General features: G+C 33.7%; 1 protein-coding gene across 3 annotated transcripts in view; it reads left to right on the top strand.

The window, feature by feature from the left end:
* LOC104847582 (collagen alpha-5(IV) chain) overlaps window positions 1-19,588 on the top strand; it is a 267,506-nt gene that overhangs the window by 162,749 nt on the left and 85,169 nt on the right. For all 3 annotated transcript variants that reach the window (XM_010603053.1, XM_010603055.1, XM_033760324.1), the window contains exons 26-31: window positions 1,546-1,714; window positions 4,534-4,626; window positions 4,716-4,820; window positions 6,284-6,381; window positions 7,774-7,924; window positions 17,566-17,679. In XM_010603053.1, the coding sequence (XP_010601355.1) occupies window positions 1,546-1,714; window positions 4,534-4,626; window positions 4,716-4,820; window positions 6,284-6,381; window positions 7,774-7,924; window positions 17,566-17,679 (730 nt within the window). The remainder of the gene's footprint in view (window positions 1-1,545; window positions 1,715-4,533; window positions 4,627-4,715; window positions 4,821-6,283; window positions 6,382-7,773; window positions 7,925-17,565; window positions 17,680-19,588) is intronic.

Raw genomic sequence — 19,588 nt, forward strand, 5'->3', positions numbered from 1 at the left:
ATAAAAAAAAAAAAAAAAAGATGGGCCTGGTGCTAAGATTAATACCCAATCAATGCTTAAAAGATGACATTATATATAATAAAGGTACACCAGTTTGCTGTTTGGGGTTTCTACTCTTTTAGTTGATTTATAAAACTCTTAAATCAGCATGGAAGTGTGTACCTATATTTTCAACACTTAGAAAGCTGAGACAGGAAGATAATAAGTTTTTTTTTTTTCTGGTACCGGGGATCGAACGTGGGACCTTGCACTTGCAAGGCAGGCAGTGGAACCACTGAGCTAAATTCCCAGCCCATGAAGATAATAAGTTTGAGAATACCCTGGGCTGGTTCAAAACATAGCAAGTTCAATATGTAGTGAGTACCTATCTCAAAAAATTTTAAAAAATAAGTAAACTTCTTAAACCATTACTGTACTATATTAAGTAATACTGGCTATGAATATCTGGACAGAAGCTTAAGATGCTTATGAATCTGCTTAAGAGTCATCCTCTCCAAATTTTATATATAGTAAGTTTTAGATTAGTTTGAATAGATGTCCATGTTCAATGTGCCAAAGAGTCATCAATTGAACATTAGTGAACAGTCTCCTTTTTATACAAAACATAGCCTAAGATATTTAGGTGGGGAGTCTATTTCATATTATTATTATTTAGAATACAGTCTTCTTGACATGCTATTTTATGACTCGCAAGAAGAGAGATTTGTGTCTACTTACATTCTCTGCTGCATCACTAGCACATGGCACAAAAGAGGAGCTCAGAAATACTTGTTAAGGGTGTGAATGCCTACATCAAGTGATAATGCATTACAAAAGAGAGTACCACACACTGAGGTACTTTTAAAAATTATTAGTACATTTTCATAATACATAGCAGCTATGTATGTGAAATATACACATATATAAACACATCTTCATGCTTTTTGCTACCCCATCCCCTCCACTCCCTCACCCCTCCATCTCTAGATTCCTTCCCCACTCTTAAAAGATCTATCTTCCTGATTCCTATCATCCATCATTTTTCCCTTTAAATTATCTATATTTAAATATAATTTATACTTAAATTATTTATATAAGATAATCCATGTGATATTTGAACTCGTGCATCTAATTTGTTTCCCTTTACATTATGGTCTCAAAGTGTATCCTTTTCCTACAAAGGACTGAATTTATCCTTTTGTACTCCATCGTGTATATATCCCACATTTTTTTTAACCCATTCATCTGTTTATGGACATATAGACTGCTTCCAAGATTAGCTATTGTGAGCTGTGCTGCTATAAACATGGGTATGCATATATCAATTTAATATAATGTTACTAATTCTTTCAGGAAGATTTTTATTGAGCGAATATCTAGGTCAAACGGAATGTCTAGTTTTAGTTTTTTGAAGAATCTCTACACTAATTTTCATAGTGATTGTACTGGTTTATATAGCTTTTAAGAATTTTTGTGGTTCGGTTATTTTGCAACTTGCATTCACTAACACCCATGTACTTATAGTTGTTAAATCTGTGTTTCTTTTTCAAACATTTCCCTTTTCAGGGTGGAATTGCTTTTAAGGGTGAACGAGGTCCCCCTGGGAACCCGGGGTTGCCAGGTCTCCCAGGGAATATGGGACCTATGGGTCCTGTTGGTTTTGGCCCTCCTGGTCCAGTAGGAGAAAAAGGCATACAAGGTATTGCAGGAAACCCAGGCCAGCCAGGAATACCAGGTAAGTTTAATAAGTCTGTTTGGTTTTAAATTTGGTGCTTGAAAGCAGAAATTTGTTACCATTTGGCAACTCTTTGCTTCCTTTCCTGAGAGATATATTTTTCTGACCATTTTTATTTGAACTCTTAGAGTTCCTTAGCAAAGGAATACATGTTTTGTTTTTTTAAAGAGGTGTTTCCTCTCTAAATTTTTTGTCTTTCTAGTTATTGCTATTTTTGTAATTATTGTCTATAACAAGTAATTCAAGGTTTAACAAATAATTATAATAAAAGCACATATGTAGCTACTACACACATTAAGAAATAGAGAACTGTCAGCACCCCAAAAGACCTCACTCTTCTCTCCCTGGCCTTTCCTAATCACAATCCCCTTCCTCCTCTCCAAAAGTAGCTACTGTTCTGACTTTTACATAATTACCTTCCATTTCTCCCTTTTTTAATCACTTATATATGCTTTTTGAAGCAATTTGGCTTCTTTTTGAGCTTCATGTTAATGGAATCACGGGGTAAATGCTATCTATTTTAAATTTATATTCATTTTCTTTGATGTTTTGTTTTGTTTTTTGAGACAGGGTCTGACCATGTAATAGCCTCAGACTCACTGTGTAGCCCAGGCTGGCCTCAATTTATGGCAGTCCTCATGCTTTAGCCTCCACAGTGCTGGAATTACAGGAGTGTGCCACCATGCCTGGAATTCTTTTTTGTCGTGGTTTGTTTTTTTGGTTTTCCTTGATTTATAGGACCCCACTCTGGGTGTGTGTGTGTGTGTGTGTGTGTGTGTGTGTTTGTGTATTATTATCGATTCATCCATTCTGTTGTTAATGAAAAAATAAGTTAGTTACAATTTAGGCCTATTATAAAATATACCTCTGTATGCAATATATATCATTTGCTCTGGTGTTTCTGTGCTCATACTTCTCTAGGCTAGAGGTTGACAACTCCCTAAATATATATTGTGTATATTGGCCCATGAACCAAATCTTGATTACCCTTTATTGTTACAAATAAAATTTTCCTTTGAACACATCCAGTCTCCATTGTCTAGAGTTGTTTTTGTACAATGACAACAGAGTTGAATAGTTACTATAGAGACCGTATGGTCCACACAGCCTAAATTACTTACTGTCAGGTCCTTCAAAATAAAGGCTTACCAATCCCTGTGCTAAGGCATATATTTAAAAGTAACATTTTCAAAGCAACTAGAAAATTTAGCTTAACTAGAGAATCTTTAGCTTAACTAGAGATTTCCCAAGTCTATCCAGAGCAATTATACCAATTTATACTACCACAAGAATTATTGGAAATTTCTTGTTGCTCTACATTCTCACAGACATGTTATATTGTCTTGTGTTTGCCAGTATAAGTGTGATATATTTCTACAGATGAGTTTTGCATATATCTGATGAAAGTTTAGTGTCTTTTCATGTTTATTGGCCATTTGAATTTTCTTTTGTGAAATGCTTCTTCAAGTGCCTTTTTTATTTACTATTTGCTCTATTGGAATATTTCTTTTTGTTTTTGATTTGGAAGCATTCTATATATTGTGTGTATTATTAGTTCTTTGTTAGATATTCATTTCGCAAAAATGATATCAACTATACTTGACATTTGCATTTGTATGCTGCCTTTTTTTGTTTTTGTTTTTTTTGGGGGGAGTACCAGGGATTGAACTTGGGTCCTTGCGCTTGCAAGGCAGGCCACTGAACCGCTGAGCTAAATCCCCGGCCCTGTATGGTATCTTTAATAAGCAGAAATCTGTTTCAGTGTAATCAATTTTATCAGTCTTCTCTCTCGTGGTTAGTGATTTTTGTGGCATGTTTAGGAAATTCATCTTTGTCCTGAGCCTACTTCAAACCCATATTTCAATGAATGAGAATTAGATGTCACATGCATAAAACCTTAGTTATCATTAGTTAACCATAAAGAGTATTTTCCTTGTTTACTACAGTTTGATTTTTTAAGGCTTCTTTTACCTAGATTTAAATGATGTTTTCATATACCATCTTATATTAGGTCTCTGTAGAGAAAGAGCGCCAATATGGCAAATGAATAAGTAGATAGATAGATAGATAGATAGATAGATAGATAGATAGATACATACATACATACATACATATATACATACATATACATACATAGATAAATACATAGATTGATAGATGAGAGGTGGTTTATTGGGGGAACTGGTTCATGTGACTCCAGAGGCTAAAAGATCACATGATAGATTTTCTGCAAACTGGAAAGCCAATCCATGACTCATTCCATGACTAAAGGCCTGAAAACCTGGGAGGATGCTAGTGCAAGTTCTAGAAATTGAAGGGTGCAAAAACTGGAGTTCTGGTGTTCCAGAGCAAGAGATAGGTATCCCATCTTTGAGGAAGAGAGCAAATTTTCCTCTTTTCTGCCTTTTTGTTCTATTCAGGCTCTCAGTTTTTGGGTAATGCTGGATCACATTGAGCAAAGGCAGAACGTCCTTAGTCTGTTGATTCAAATAACAGTCTTCTACCACCCCCACAGACATGCCTAGAAACACTTTTTTATCAACTATCTGGATGTCCCTTGATCCAGGCAAGTTGACATCTAAAATTAACCATCACATATCCATAATCATGGAAGCTATTAAACCTATAATAAACTTTTTATCTTTTAACTTTCACCCTTCTCTTTGATATCTTCCTGGAATATATAGTGTGAGATTGTTTTTCTTATGGAATTTTTTTATTCTGAATTTTCACAGGATGTTTGATGATTCCCTTTTTTGTTTTTAATGAAAAGAGATCTCTAATCAAGTAAATATTTGGCATTTACCACTGGTTCACAGGTCCTAAAGGTGATCCGGGTCAAACGATAACACAGCTAGGAAAGCCTGGGCTGCCTGGCAACCCAGGTAGAGATGGTGAAGTAGGTCTACCAGGTATGTGAGAAATGTATTTCAAAACATCTTCACCACTTGTTGGCTTCTTTCTTTCAAATTCTTCTATTTGAAAACTGTTTTCTCCCTAGGTGACCCTGGGCTCCCAGGCCAACCGGGTTTGCCAGGAATGCCTGGTAGCAAAGGAGAACCAGGTATTCCTGGCATTGGTCTTCCTGGACCACCAGGTCCCAAAGGTATGTTGGACTAGGGAGTGGGTAATAGATTAGCTAATTAGTATGACATTGTTTTATTAAAGATGTGTTAATTGTAGCTTTTTCTAAGTGCTATAATCAGTTTAAATGAAAATTCATAAATTGTACTTTAATGATCTTTATGTAAAACAGTCCCATCATAGAAATATGTCAATTGTTGTTTGCAAAGTTGACTTATGAGCTAAAAATACTTCATGAGAAGTACTGAATTTTCATGTTCTCAGACTTATCACAGTTGCTGGTACACAGTAAGCACTCCATAGATATTTGTGAATTAATAGTTTGTAATAAACAGAAAACAGGCTAACCGTACACCTATATCCAGTGTTTTATTCTCAGTAAAAATTCTCTAATTTATTGAAATTTTATAGGGTTTTATTTCAATTGTGTTTTATTTCTCCAGAATTTATTCTCATAAATGGCATACTTGTGAAAAGAAAGTACTTAAACACGTCCTCACTCATTTATGCTAGATGCTCTCAAGAATAGCAGATTTGTGGGCCAGGGATTTAGCTCAGTGGTTCCGGTGCCTACCAGATTTGGCCAGGCATGGTGGTGTATCACCAAACTGGTAATCCCAGCACTCTGGGAGGCTGAGGTAGGAGAATCCCAAGTTTAAATTCTCTGGCTAACTTCTGGAAGGGGCTAGGAATGTAGCTTAGTGTGAATGTCCTGAGTTCAATCTTCACTACCGCAGAAAGGAGTTAGGTTTGAATTTATGTGTGTGTAATATTTACAGTTGCTTTTAGCTCATTTCCAGAAGTACAGGGTAGGCATTTCATTAGTCAACTTTCCTATTGCTGACACACAATACATGACACCCACAATTAAAAGGAGGGAAATTTTAATTTAGCTCACAGTTTTAGGGTATTTAGTAAATCACTGGCTGGCAATGAGGCTGAAACATCATGGCAGAAGGTGTGGCATAGAGAAGGTGCTTAGTTCATGGCAACTGAAAAGCAGATCAAAGGAATGGCATCAGAGAGGAAGGAGACAGGTACCAGGTAGAATACCAAGGTCATGCTTCCATAACCCAGCCAGTTGCACCCAAAAATATCCTCCACTAATCCCTTGGGCAACTCACAACCCGATCAAATTGACAATCAAGCTTAATCATCTTACACACTATAACCAACCATTAAGTGGAAGAGAAATTGTCCCTTGTTTTTGTGTGAAATTCATGCCTGTGCTTCTTTCTGATTTATTATATAATGGCCCTTTTTTAATCAGAAGACAGACATTACTTTTATGTGACTATAGGAGGGTCAAGATGATTGAGAGAGAATAACAGCTATCCATAAGGCTTGATCCTAAATACTCATACAGAATGCCATTGCTCTTTTAACATCGTACTGTAGTCACTAAGCATGACAGGGTAAGGTAAGACTATGGGGTGGAGAATTTAAATGTATTTCTTAAAATCTATTCTCTTTCTCATTTTACAGGTTTTCCAGGAGTTCCAGGACCTCCAGGAGCACCTGGGATCCCCGGAAGAATTGGTCTAGAAGGTCCTCCTGGGCCACCAGGCTTTCCAGGACCAAAGGTCTGATACATTTTAAATTATTACTTCTCATTTTCTTAGCTACTCGATCTTTTCTAGTCCTGACTCTATTTTAACTTAGACATTGTCCCAAGTCTTTGCTATATAGATAAATTTTATTTGATTATGTTTTCATTTAAAACTATTTAATCCCAAACTGTCTTTTCATCCTGTTTTACAGTGGCCAGTTACTCAGTTAGATGCAGTATTATAAACATTAGCTTCCCCTGTACTTCTCTATTGAATCACTATCGTGTTTCATCTCTGCCCATGCCTATGTGATGTTGGTTAAAAAAGTGTTGAATGTATCAAGACCTTTCCAAATTATCTTTCTCTGTGCCAGTTCTAACAAGATACATAATGCAAATAATTGCTGTTGACTTAGATATACTAAAAAAAGTTATAATAAATAATTCTGTACTTGTTATTTTCCATTCCTTTTATTTTATCTTATCTAATTTCAAACTTTCCTCAGTAAGCTTTCAAGCAAACTGTTATGGTATGTAAATTACCTTTTTTGTCCCTGTGTTTTTATGCTGAATTGATTAAATTTCCTGGCTTTCATCATTATTGCTTCTTTGCCATAGGAAAAACAACTGACCATGATCCCAGATCTTATGAGAAAATCATTTCTCAGTTCATTGTTTTTATTATGAACATTTTCAAGTAAACACAAAAGTGAAAAGAGTAGTACAGTATAATTTTGTATGTCTCACCTAGGTGCAAAATTATAAAGATTTTACTGTATTTGCTATTCCTTTTCTTCTTCACTTATTTTAACCCAAATCTTAAAATTATGCCACTTGTCCCAAGTGCTTTAGTACTGATATTCATATATAAGTAAGTGAACATTGTACACAGAATCACAAAGCCATGATTATGCTTAATAAAATTAAAAACCATCATTCGGGATTATCTAGTACTTGGTTTATAACCACACTTCTTCACTTGGATAGACTATTATTTAATCTCATTCTCTATTGTCTTTTCTTATTCTGAAATCAGTCCAGCTCATGTAATTTGTTTTACTAAGCCCTGTTTCCCATCCTTTAAGATGACATACCAAGCCAGGTGTGGTGGCGCATGCCTGTAATCCCAGCATTTGGGAGGCTGAGGCAGGAGAATCACTGTGAGTTCGAGACCAGCCTGGGCTACATAGTGAGTTCCAGGTCAGTCTCAACTACATAGTGTGATCCTGTCTCAAAAAACAAAACAAAACAAACAAACAAACAAAAGATGGCATACCAGTTATCTTTTATTTAATTATCCTGCTTTTCTCCCCATGGAAAAAAAGTATTACCTTGTATTTTCTGCTGTAAATTTTTCATAGTAAACAGTAAGCGCCATAGAAAGTCATAGGAGTTTTTATTGTCTTTTGTCATGTGTATGCCTAAGGGAGAGCCAGGATTTGGGTTACCTGGGCCACCTGGGCCACCAGGACTCCCAGGTTTCAAAGGAACACTTGGTCCAAAAGGTGATCGTGGTTTCCCAGGACCTCCAGGTCCCCCAGGACGCACTGGCTTGGATGGGCTACCTGGACCAAAAGGTATGGCGACTATTGCTGCTTTTCAATTTGCTTTTATCTTTTATAGAAATTGAAACTTTTGGGAAAACTTGTCGGTGATAAGCCCAATTATCTGAGAAGCTCATGCTACCTTTTTGTCATGGGTACACTCTTCCTCTTCCATTGATTACATTTACCTTTTATTTCATTGGGTACATAATACAAAGGTATATGTAAAAAAGTATCAGTGAGAGGTTATTACTTCCTCTCCATCCCTATATGTGTCCACTTTTCAGTTTCTTACTTATCCCTTCCAGTATTTCTTTGTGAAGAAAAAATATTAGCCAATACAAAATGTGTGTGTGTGTGTGTGTGTGTGTGTGTATGTGTGTGTGTAGTTTTTCTTCATTTCTTCAAAAAATAGGGATAGGGTAAATTATCTTTTGGCCTTTTTGCATTTTGCTTATTTCACTTAACTTTATATCTTAGAGATCACCCCATATTAGTATATAAAATTCTTCATTTAAAAAAAAGTTACCTAGCAGCCAGGCTTGGGAGCACATGCTTGTAATCCCAGCAGTCCGGAGGCTGAGGCAGGAGGATCACTGGGAATTCAAGGTCAGCCTGGGCCACAATAGTGAGTTCAAGGCCAGCCTGAACTACATAGTGAGACCTTGTCTCAAACCTTCCCCACCCCAAAAAGGGTATTTAGTATTGAATAGCATGGCTACGTTATAGCTTATTTTACCAGTGCTAGTTAATAGTGTGTGGATTTGTTTGCCAAACTTATTACAGATAGTGCCACAAAGAATAATCTTTCATTCACATTATTTCAGATGTTTACAGGTACAACAGTAGAATGAAGTGATGAAAATGGATTTTCTGAGTAAAGGGTAAATGTATCCTTAGGTATTGTCAGATTCCTCTCCATTTGTAACATTTTATACTTTCACCAGCAATGTATGAATGTGCCAATTTTTCCAAAGCCTTGCTAAGTGAGTATTCTGAAAAGCTTCTGGATTTTTGTTAGCATCGTGGAAACAACAGGTTTCTTAGCATAGTTTAAAAATAATTCTATTGTGAAAGAATTCAAATGTACAGAAAAAATTTAAAGAATTGAACAATGAAGTTATGTATCTACTCCCTAGGTTTTACACTTAACATTTTGTCGCCCTGACATTTTATTTTTTAAAATTCCAAGTATATGAGCCAGGGATATAGTTCAGTGCTAGAGCACTTGCCTACTATGCTTAAGGCTCTGGATTCAATCCTCAGCACCAGAAAAACAAATCCATGTATACTGCAAAGTATAATATATTACAGTGACTACTATATATCCATCACTGATATTCTATTATAATGTTTTACTATCCATATTTTGTCACATATCTATTCATCTGTCATTTCGTCTATTCATGGATCTCCCTTTTGATATATTACAAAATAAATTACAACAACAGTACACTTCTCCCTAAATACTTCGACACTCATATCATAACTAAAGGTCCATAGGTTTTTAAATAAAGAATACATTATAAATTAGATGCGCACATCTAAAGGGTACATTTGCTAGATTTTGACATATGTATACACTTTTGTAACCCAAACTGTTATTAGGATACCACTCCAAGGCTGCAGATATAGGTCAGTAGTAGAGCACTTGCCTAGCATCCCTGGGTTCAGCACCTAATACTGTGAGGGAAAAAAAAAAGAAAGGAGAGAGGGAGGGAGAGTGGCAGAAAGAGAAGGACAAAACAGAGGGTAGAAGAAAAGGAAAAAGAGAATATGATGACATCCCAGAAAACAATGTTATGATCTTTTCTACTCACTCCCTAACTTAGTGTGCACATTGGCAACTATACTTATGATTTATTTGGCATAATTTAGTCTACCCATTCTAGAACTCCTTAGAGATGGAATCATGCTATATACATTCTTTGTAAGATTTCTTTCATGAAGCATATATTTTTATATTAACCATGTCATGTTTATTAGCAGTTCTTACCTTTTGATGAAATGAATATACCATGGAGGCCTGGACTTCGTCGAGATTTTGGTTATTATGTCTGAAGCTGTTAAGAGCAACTTTTTCTAAATGTTTTAATGGATATCTGCTTTCATTTTGCTTGAATAAATAAGTAAAATTAAATCTGTTGGATCATAAGATAGAGATATGTTTAGTTATGTAACGAACTACTAGGCCTTTTCCCAAAATGGATGAACCATTTTAAATTAACATCAGTATGATATGAAAGTTTTAATTGTGTGCATTCTCCCCAATATTAGAATTTTGGTAGGTGTATGCTGGAGTCATATTGTAGTTTTAATTTACGTTTTTCTGGTGACTGATATTGAACATTTTAATCACTGTGGAGGACTATTTACATGTTCAAATATTTTGACCTTTTTAAAAGGTGGGCTGTTGGTCATTTTTTTTGTCAACTTGAAAGTGATCTTATATATTTTGCATACCACTCCCTTCTGAGATATATGTGCATAAGTATTTTATCCCTATATGATTGTTCTGTTTATTTTTAGTGTGTTTTGATGAAAACATTTTAATTTTATTGAAGTTGTGTTTATAAAACTTTGTACTCCTAATTTTAATTTTCTGTGTCTTGTCTAAGAAACATTTACCTAGCTTAACACTGACAAGAGATTCTATTTTTTATTTTATGAATTTTATAGTTTAAAAGTTTTCATGTTTAAAAACATCATCCACTTCAAATAATTTTTTTCAGTATCACACGTCTAAAACAGCCCTCACTCCATTGTATTACTTTAGAATCTGTGACAAGCCAAGTATTTATGTATGAGTGGATTTCTGTACTATTAATTCTATTTTATTTATGTATTTTATTGTCCTTAAACCGGTGCCAAGCTGTTTATATTACTGTACCTTTATATTAAGACTTAAACTCATATAATGTAAGTTTTCCAGTTTTGTTCTTTTTTTTTTTTTTAATTCTTTGGCTATACTAGTTTTTTTGCTTTCACTCTAAGAATGGCTTAATACGTCCCTCATGACGAATGAACCATCATTTCATATGTTTAAGGGCTGTATTCTTTCCATGTAATCTATTCGTGTCCTTGACAGTTTCTTTGTTGCTTTTTTTAATCCCCTTGATTTTGAGTATTCATAATTAAATACAAGAAAATAATTAGCACAGCTAGTTTGGCAATTGTTCCACATTTTTTTAGTTTGCAAGGAACTGGACCTTCGTGGTCAATATTTTGGAATGTAGAGAATAATCTGAACAAGTCTGTATTACTGAATAATATTGGATTTATTTCTACTAAGGCAATAATATAGCCCATTCCAATTTTAACCAGGATAAATTCTGCCAGAAAAAGCCCTAAACTAGCTCACACAAAAACTTATGTAAGCTGTTTTACTTTAATGTCTTTGACTATATATTTCTAGCCAGCTGTCAACTATGTTACTCAAAAGTTGAGGTTGTGTTTCCCATCACTTATCTCCCCCAGATAGAGACCCATAACTCCAAAACTTGCAGATGAAAATATGCAAATCATAAACAATGTGGTGATTTTCTTATGAAAATTACTCAACCACTATATTTTACACATATATGTCCTTGAGGCAGATTTTGTGAAGAAATGGATTAAAGCCTGTTTGAAGCATGAAATTTTTATTGAGTATCTGCTTGCTTATTTTTCGGTGGAAATTTGAGATTTCCATATCCTAGTCTTGCAGATGAAAATATGCAAATCATAAACAATGTGGTGATTTTCTTATGAAAATTACTCAACCACTATATTTTACACATATATGTCCTTGAGGCAGATTTTGTGAAGAAATGGATTAAAGCCTGTTTGAAGCATGAAATTTTTATTGAGTATCTGCTTGCTTATTTTTCGGTGGAAATTTGAGATTTCCATATCCTAGTGTTGGTCATTCTCAATTAATATTAAATTATAATTTAATTAATATAATTATTATAGTATAATATAATTATTATAACTAAATAAAACTAAATTCAATTAAAATTGAATTAGAGTTATTTAGGTGCTAAAAGAAAAAATATTTGGGGAATGCTTCTGTGTAATTCCTTTACTCCTCCAACATATATTCTACTTCTGTGCTATGGAATATTTTAATTACTAGAAGCACAGTAATGTAAATTCTGTTTTTGAAGATCTCACAGTTCATTCTCTACTATAACGGAAATCTAGGTGGTATTTATGATGGTGGTTGCTTTAATGAGAACTTTTATGAATGCAAACCTCTAATATTTTGAATTAATAATTCACAGAACTCAGCAAGCAATATAAATTAAAAACACATTCTCTTCAATGGCATTTGGAGCAATCACGCAGATAAAGCATAATCCAGGCAGTAAAATAAACCTTAACAAATTAAAAATATTGAAATTAATAAGTTAATCCTCTTACCATGATGGACTTAACACATAAAGAAAGTCATCTCATACCTCAAAGAACTCGGGTTAGAGGTTCCATTTGACTCAGCCATCCCTTTGCTGGGTATCTTTCCAAAAGAATTAAAAGAATCATACAACAGTGATATGTGCGCACCTATGTTTATAACGGCACAGTTTGTAATAGCTAAAACTTGGAAACACCCTCCCTATTTGCCCATCAGTTGGAGACTGGATAAAGAAGATATAGCTTTTCTATAAAGTGGAGTGCTACTCAGTATTCTTTATTCCTATCATTCTGACATAGTTTTTGTTATTTTGTCATACCTCAGTTGTTAGATCCAGCTCGCATGTTGTCTTGTTGTGTTTCAGATATCATTGATTTTGTGATCTACTACATCTACCTTGTCTTCACTTTCTCACACTCTGTCCTCATGTTGGACATGAGGATCTTTTAGCCATGCTTTCTATTGAATTTTTCATATCTTGAAGTCCTCCTTGATTTATTTTTAGGTTGTCCAGTTTCTCTATGTCCAGAACATTTCTGAATAACCCATCAGTCAAAGGGGTAATCAGTAGGAAAATTATAAACCATTTTGAACTGAATGAAAGTGAAAGTAACATAAAAAAATGTGTGTTATGCAGAGGAAGGCTTGGAAGTATATATTAAAAGTTATATTACAAAAAATAAAGATCTTAAATAAATTATCTAACTTTTCATTTTATGAAACTAGAGAAGGAAAGTGAATTGAAATTTATACAAGCAGAAGGGAGACTATAATAATAATAACAGCAGATTATCAATGTATAAATGGGAAAAATAGGAAAAAAAACTTAAACCAATTGAGGTTCTTTGAAAAGCCTAATAAAATTAATACACCTCTGTCTATTATGACCAAAGGAAAAAAGAGATATACAGGTACCAATATTAGAGATGAATTGGGGATATAATTCCAGGTTCATTACAGACAATAAAAGAATAATAAGGGAATATGACAAATACCTACATGACCATAAATTTGACAACTTAGATGAAATAGACCAGTTTCTTAAAAGGTGTAGGCTGTTTTTTCTCTCTCTTTTTTTTTTTTTTGCATTATCACTTTGTTTTTCCTTATTTTAAGTTTATTGGTACATTTTAGGTATACAGTACAGTTACATTCATCATTGTGATCTTGTACCTTTACATGATGTATCTTGGTTTTTATTTTTCTCTGTTTTACTGCCCTCCCTTTATCCCCTTCCACCCTTCCCTATTTACAAAGACTTTATTTTCATTTTTTCCTTTTCTCATATTTTTTCTTTTCATTTCTTACCTTTCCTCTACCCTTCCTGCTTCCCCAACTCCTTTAGCCCTTTATACATTCATCTGTGATCTTGTACCTTTACATGATGTATCTTGGTTTTTATTTTTCTCTGTTCCACTGCCCTCCCTTTATCCCCTTCCACCCTTCCCTATTTACAAAGACTTTATTTTCATTTTTTCCTTTTCTCATATTTTTTCTTTTCATTTCTTACCTTTCCTCTACCCTTCCTGCTTCCCCAACTCCTTTAGCCCTTTTCCTCCTCCTACACATTATCAATTATACATTTTGATCCTTATTTACCCTTTTAGTTTTTCACATCAGGCTAGTGATACACAGTGATAAAGAAATAGGTGACAATTCCCCAAAATGAATGTAATTATTATGTATCACGTATTTACCAATTATATATGTTACAATATTAATGTTATATGCACACCAATATATACTTAAAAATAGGTAACCCAGATATATATTTGTTTAAATTGAGTTTGTAGTTACAATCCTGCTATCATGGAAAACTACAGATCCCAGATGCCAGCATCGATAAATTCTACCAAAAATTTAAAGGAACAATAAGAAAAATTCCACATAGTCTTTTCCCAAAAATAATAGTATGTGGATCATTTTCTGACCATTGTGAGGCTAGCATTATCCTGATTTGAAAATCAGGCAAAGACATATTCAAAGAAAGCTGAAGACCAGTAGCTCTCCTTCATATATAGGTAAAAATATTCAAGGAAATACTGACAAATTAAATTAACAGTGTATGAAGAGAGTAATACATTACAACCTAATAGAGTTTATCCACATAAAATGAACTGATTGGAAAATCATTCAATGTAATTTGCCATATCACCAGTAAGAAGAAAAAAGTTACACTGTCATCTTAATCAATACTAAAAATTATTTGGTAAAAGTTATGATCCTTTCCTCTAAAATATTTTCAGAAAATTATAATAGAACGGAACTTCTTTAGCAAACAGACATTTGCAAAAATCTTTCATCCATCATATTTAGTGATGAAAGACTGAATATATTTTCCCAGAGATTTGAAACAACAAAGATGACCTTCGTCAATACTCCTTCAGAATTATTCTGGAAGTTTTAGCCAATGCTATAAGACAAGTAAGAGAAATAAAAGGTATACAGACAGAAAGGAAGAAATAAAACTGTATTTATAGAAGACATCCACAAAAATATTCCTAGAATATAAAGGTGGATTTAGTAGGATCATAAAATATAGGAAAAATATACAAAAATAAATTTTATGTGTATATATTAGCAATGAACAACCTGGAGTTAATGTTAAACAAAAATAATATAATTTACAGTAATTTCAAGTACCATGAAGTTCTTATGCATATATAGATCTAAATGAATATTATGGGAGATTTATGTGTAGAACAGTATAAAATCCTGTTGACAAATCAAACATCTAATAAATGGAATGACATGTTTTGTTTATATATTGGAAGTCTTGGTATTATTAAGGTATTCTTCCCAAAGTGGTCCATAGATTAAACAGATTTTTAAGGAAAGCACAGAATTTCCTTTTTACTTTAATCATCAGATGGAAAAGAAAACAAGTTATAATAGCTAAAGAACTTTGTGCAAGCACAAATATAGGAGAAGTAAATGTACCTAACTTCGAAACTTAATGTAACGCTACAGTAATTAACATAGTATGTGAAATGCAAACACATAAATGAATGGAACATAATAGGGAATTTAGAAATAGACTCACACATTTGATTTGTGCAGTACTAGAGATTGAACTGAGGACCTCACATATGCTCAGCAAGCATTCTACCTCGTAGCTACATGACACTCCTCATAGATTTGATTTCTAACAAATTTGCAAAGCAATTTTAATAGAAAAAATTCTTTGCAACAAATAGCATGCAAACAATTGGGCATCCATACATACAGAAAACAAAACAAATATGTAATGCGTTGTACAAAATTTAACTCTGACTGTATTACACACCTAAATATCAGGTCCTAAAATTAAAAAAAAATTGAGAACAGAGGCAGACAAGCTTTTCTATAAAGAACCAAATAGTAAATGTTTTAGTTTCTGTGAGAGCAACATATGGTCCTTGTCACATCTTTTTATTGTAGATAAACTCTGAAAGCATAAAAGCCATTCTCATTTCATGGTCAGTGTAAAAACAAGTTTGTAAATCAGATTTACCCATGGGCAATCCTGTGTTTTCCCTTGTTTTAGAAGAAAGCATAGAGAAAAATCTTTGTGATCATAGATTGGGCAAAGAGTTATTAAGACACAAAAAGAACAATCCATACAAGAAAAAAACTGATATATTGGACATCATTAAAGTTGAATTACTTTAATGTTATGTGTAACAAAAGACTTGTAGATAGAATATACAAAGAACTCTCAAAACTCAGTAACAAGAAAACAGACAACCCAGTTTCTAAAATACAGTTGAAAAAATGGATAATTTAAATAGGTACCAGTCCGGGGATTTAGATCAGCGGTTCCGCCACCTGCCTTGCAAGCGCAAGGACCCGAGTTTGATCCCTGGTATCAAAACAAACAAACAAACAATAAATAGGTACCTAAGCAGTATAGACACCTGAATAGCAAAATATAAAACACATTATAAAATATAAAAATATAAAACACATATAAAACAAGGCTCAGTATAGTCATCTGCAAAATGCAAGTTAAAACAACACTAAGATGCATAATTATTAGAATTGGCTTAAAAGAAGAAGAAAAATGACAATTCCAAGTGCTACCAAGGCAAAGATGCAGAATAACTGAAAGTCACATACATTGCTAGATAGAATGCAATGATACAGCCACATTGAAATGCAGTTTGATGATTTCTTAGAGGATTAAACACGACCTTGGCACATGACACAACAACTACACTTCCATTTATTTACTAAAGCAAATGTGAGGCTTCACATAAAATTTCACAAATCAGTGTTCATAACAGCTTTAGTTGTAATCACTAAGAACTGGAAACAATAACTGGGGATTGTGATACACACCTGTAATCCCATGAATGTGAAGCTAGCCTAGGCTACATAGTTTGTTCAAGGCCAGCCTGGTCTGCATAGTGAGATTGTGTCTCAAAAACAAAAAAAGGAACTGGAAATCCCCCCAATGTCCATCATATATTCAAAAGATTCACAAAATGAAGCATAGTAAAATAATAGAATATTATTGATACATACAACTTGAATGAATCTCAAATAGATCATATTAAGTGAAATAACACATAATCAAGAGGCTGAACTTATATCACATCTTTGTAAAGGAAAAACTGTGTGTTGTATGATAGAACTGTAGTTGAGAGAGAATTGGAATTTAGGGAGAGATTACTACAACTGGGTAAAAGACCATTTTTGGGTTAAAGGAACAGTTCTATAAGTTGCTTTTAGTGGTTTTCATATGACTACATGCACTTTTGAAACTCATAAAAGTGTGCATTAACATGAGTGAAATTTGAAGCATATAAAAGTTTTGAAAAGTGGCAGTGACAAACAAGATGGAGAGAGGTGCAGTGAAGTTTCTAATGTCAAAGAGATGTTTTTCTGATAGAGAAAAGGCTTAAGGCTATTTTAGGCCATGGTCTTGAATTAATAAAGAGGAAGATATTGAAGTTTATATACTTTAAAAATCCATATATTTTGAAAATATATTTTAAACATATAAATAATTGCCGATGATGAGTTAATATTAGAGGCAATGTGTAGTTATAATATTTTGTAGTATTTGGTGAAGTTCATTTAACTACTGAGTGTTCAGTATGCTAAGTTATAAAACTATTGGTGAATTCCGTATAATCTTATCTGAGTATTTACATGAACATTTTTTCTAACGAATGGCCAGTTTTTCAAGGTCCTTGCTAAAAATTACGTGTCTTTTCACATGGATATTACGGTTCCTGTGGACTGGTGACTCAGCTGTTAGTTTTAATATTTAAACTACATTTATTTCTTAAAGGTGATGTTGGACCAAATGGGCAGCCTGGACCAATAGGACCTCCTGGGCAGCCAGGAATTGGTGTTCAGGGACCACCAGGGCCACCAGGAATTCCTGGACCAATGGGTCAACCAGGTAAGAGTGGAGTAAATGTGCAGTCCTAACAATAGGTTGGTAAGCTTATCATTGAAGTAATGCCTATGTAATAGTCTTCAAAAAATGATTTAAGAGGTAAGCTATCCATGTATATAATTTTGTAGAAATGAAAAAGTATGCATCACAGCATAACAGCCTATTTAACACCTGATTTTTCCTTCTTTTTCACCCAAGATTGATCTATTTCCAAAACTGCAGTTTAGTAATTACACTATGCTACTATTAACAGAAAATCGTTGCTTTAGACACAAATTTGTAAGCATAGACTTAAATTTCTGGTGCAGATTATTTCAGCCCTGAATATCTTTATGTCAGTAACCAACTTTTGTCTATAGGATTGCTTAACATTTCTTACAATTAGGGGTTAGCAAAAATGTTCAATAAAATATATTACAGATATTTTCATTTTCTTTCCTTCTTTAAAGATAACTGAGTTAATTTATTCCGTTTGGTCCCCAAATCAGCGCTGTAATTTTTGTATTTTTGTTGGATACTCAGAAATGTTTTTTTCAACAAAAGTTTCGCCTCCAAGAGAATCATATGTATTTTCTATATTTGCGTGAGCGTATATCAAGATTGTGAATTGTGAGTCATCTGGAGTTGTGAATTTTTTAAATAAGTATATGTTTATAATAAATATCCTGACACCGTTTGGGGGAATTAGTACACATGCTTATCAATCATTTTTACTCCCTTCCCATTCCGTGGCCTCTCCTCTCCAGTTTTCTCGAGATCCCCTTCCCATTCCCACAAAAACTACCTCCCTGTTTCCTACCATCTCACTTTTATTTTCTTCTTTCAATTATTCATATTTTGGATTTCTCATTTAAGAGAAGCCACGTTATAACCTTCTATGCCTGATTTATTCACTTAGAATTATGTTTTCAAGATCCATCCATTTTCCTATAGATGACTCAAATTTTCTCCTTCTTTGTGGATGAGTACTACTCCATGATACTGTATATGTTTTCTGTTACCATCTGTTGTGGACATATAAGCTCCTACTATAATTTAGCTATTGGGAACTGCTACTATAACCAGCTGTGTAAGTTCAGAGGAATTTTGATTTTTAGTTTTTGGGAGAATCTCCAAAATGATTTTGACAGTAATTTTACTAGTTTACATTGCTACCAATAATGTAGAAAGGTTCCTTTCCCCAATTACCTTACCAGCATTTGTTGTTTTTTGAGTTGGTGATGATAGCTTTTTCTTCCTAAGATGGGGTCTCAATGTTTTGATTTGCATTTCTCAAAAATGCTGAACATTTGATTCATGTACACATTGACCATCTGTACTTCTTTTTTGGAAAAGTGTGTATTCATTTCAATTGACCACTTCTGATTTCTTTTATTTTGAGGAGTCTGATTTCCTTTTTAGTTCTTTATATGTTTTTGGTGTTAGTTCTCTGTCCATGAAGTAGCAGGAAAAATTTTTTTTCCTATTCTGTAGATTGTCTCTTCACTCTGTTGGTTGTTTCCTTTGCTGTGCAAAAGATGCTTTTTGATATGACCCCATTTGTTGATTCTTGGTACTATTTCTGATGCAGTTGAGGTTCTCTTGAGAATGTCCTTGCATATGTCTTCAAGGGTATCATAAATTTTTTATTCCAGAAGATTTGGTGTTTCTGTTTTTTTTCTCTCTCATTGAGTTTAATGGTACATTTTAGGTATACAGTACACTTACATTCAGTATTAGGATCTTGTACCTTTACATGACAGGTCTTGGTTCTCATTTCTTCCCCTTGGCCCAGTGTTTCTGTTTTAATATCTTGGTCATTGATCTATTCTTTTATAATTTTCGTACAAAGTGAGAGATACCGGTCTAGATTTATTCTTCTCTATGTAGATAGCTGGTTTTCTTACCATTTGTAAAGAGGATATCTTTTCTC

The sequence above is a fragment of the Fukomys damarensis genome, unplaced genomic scaffold (genome assembly GCF_012274545.1).
Source record: "Fukomys damarensis isolate Sample0158 unplaced genomic scaffold, DMR_v1.0_HiC HiC_scaffold_39, whole genome shotgun sequence".
NCBI lineage: Eukaryota > Metazoa > Chordata > Mammalia > Rodentia > Bathyergidae > Fukomys > Fukomys damarensis.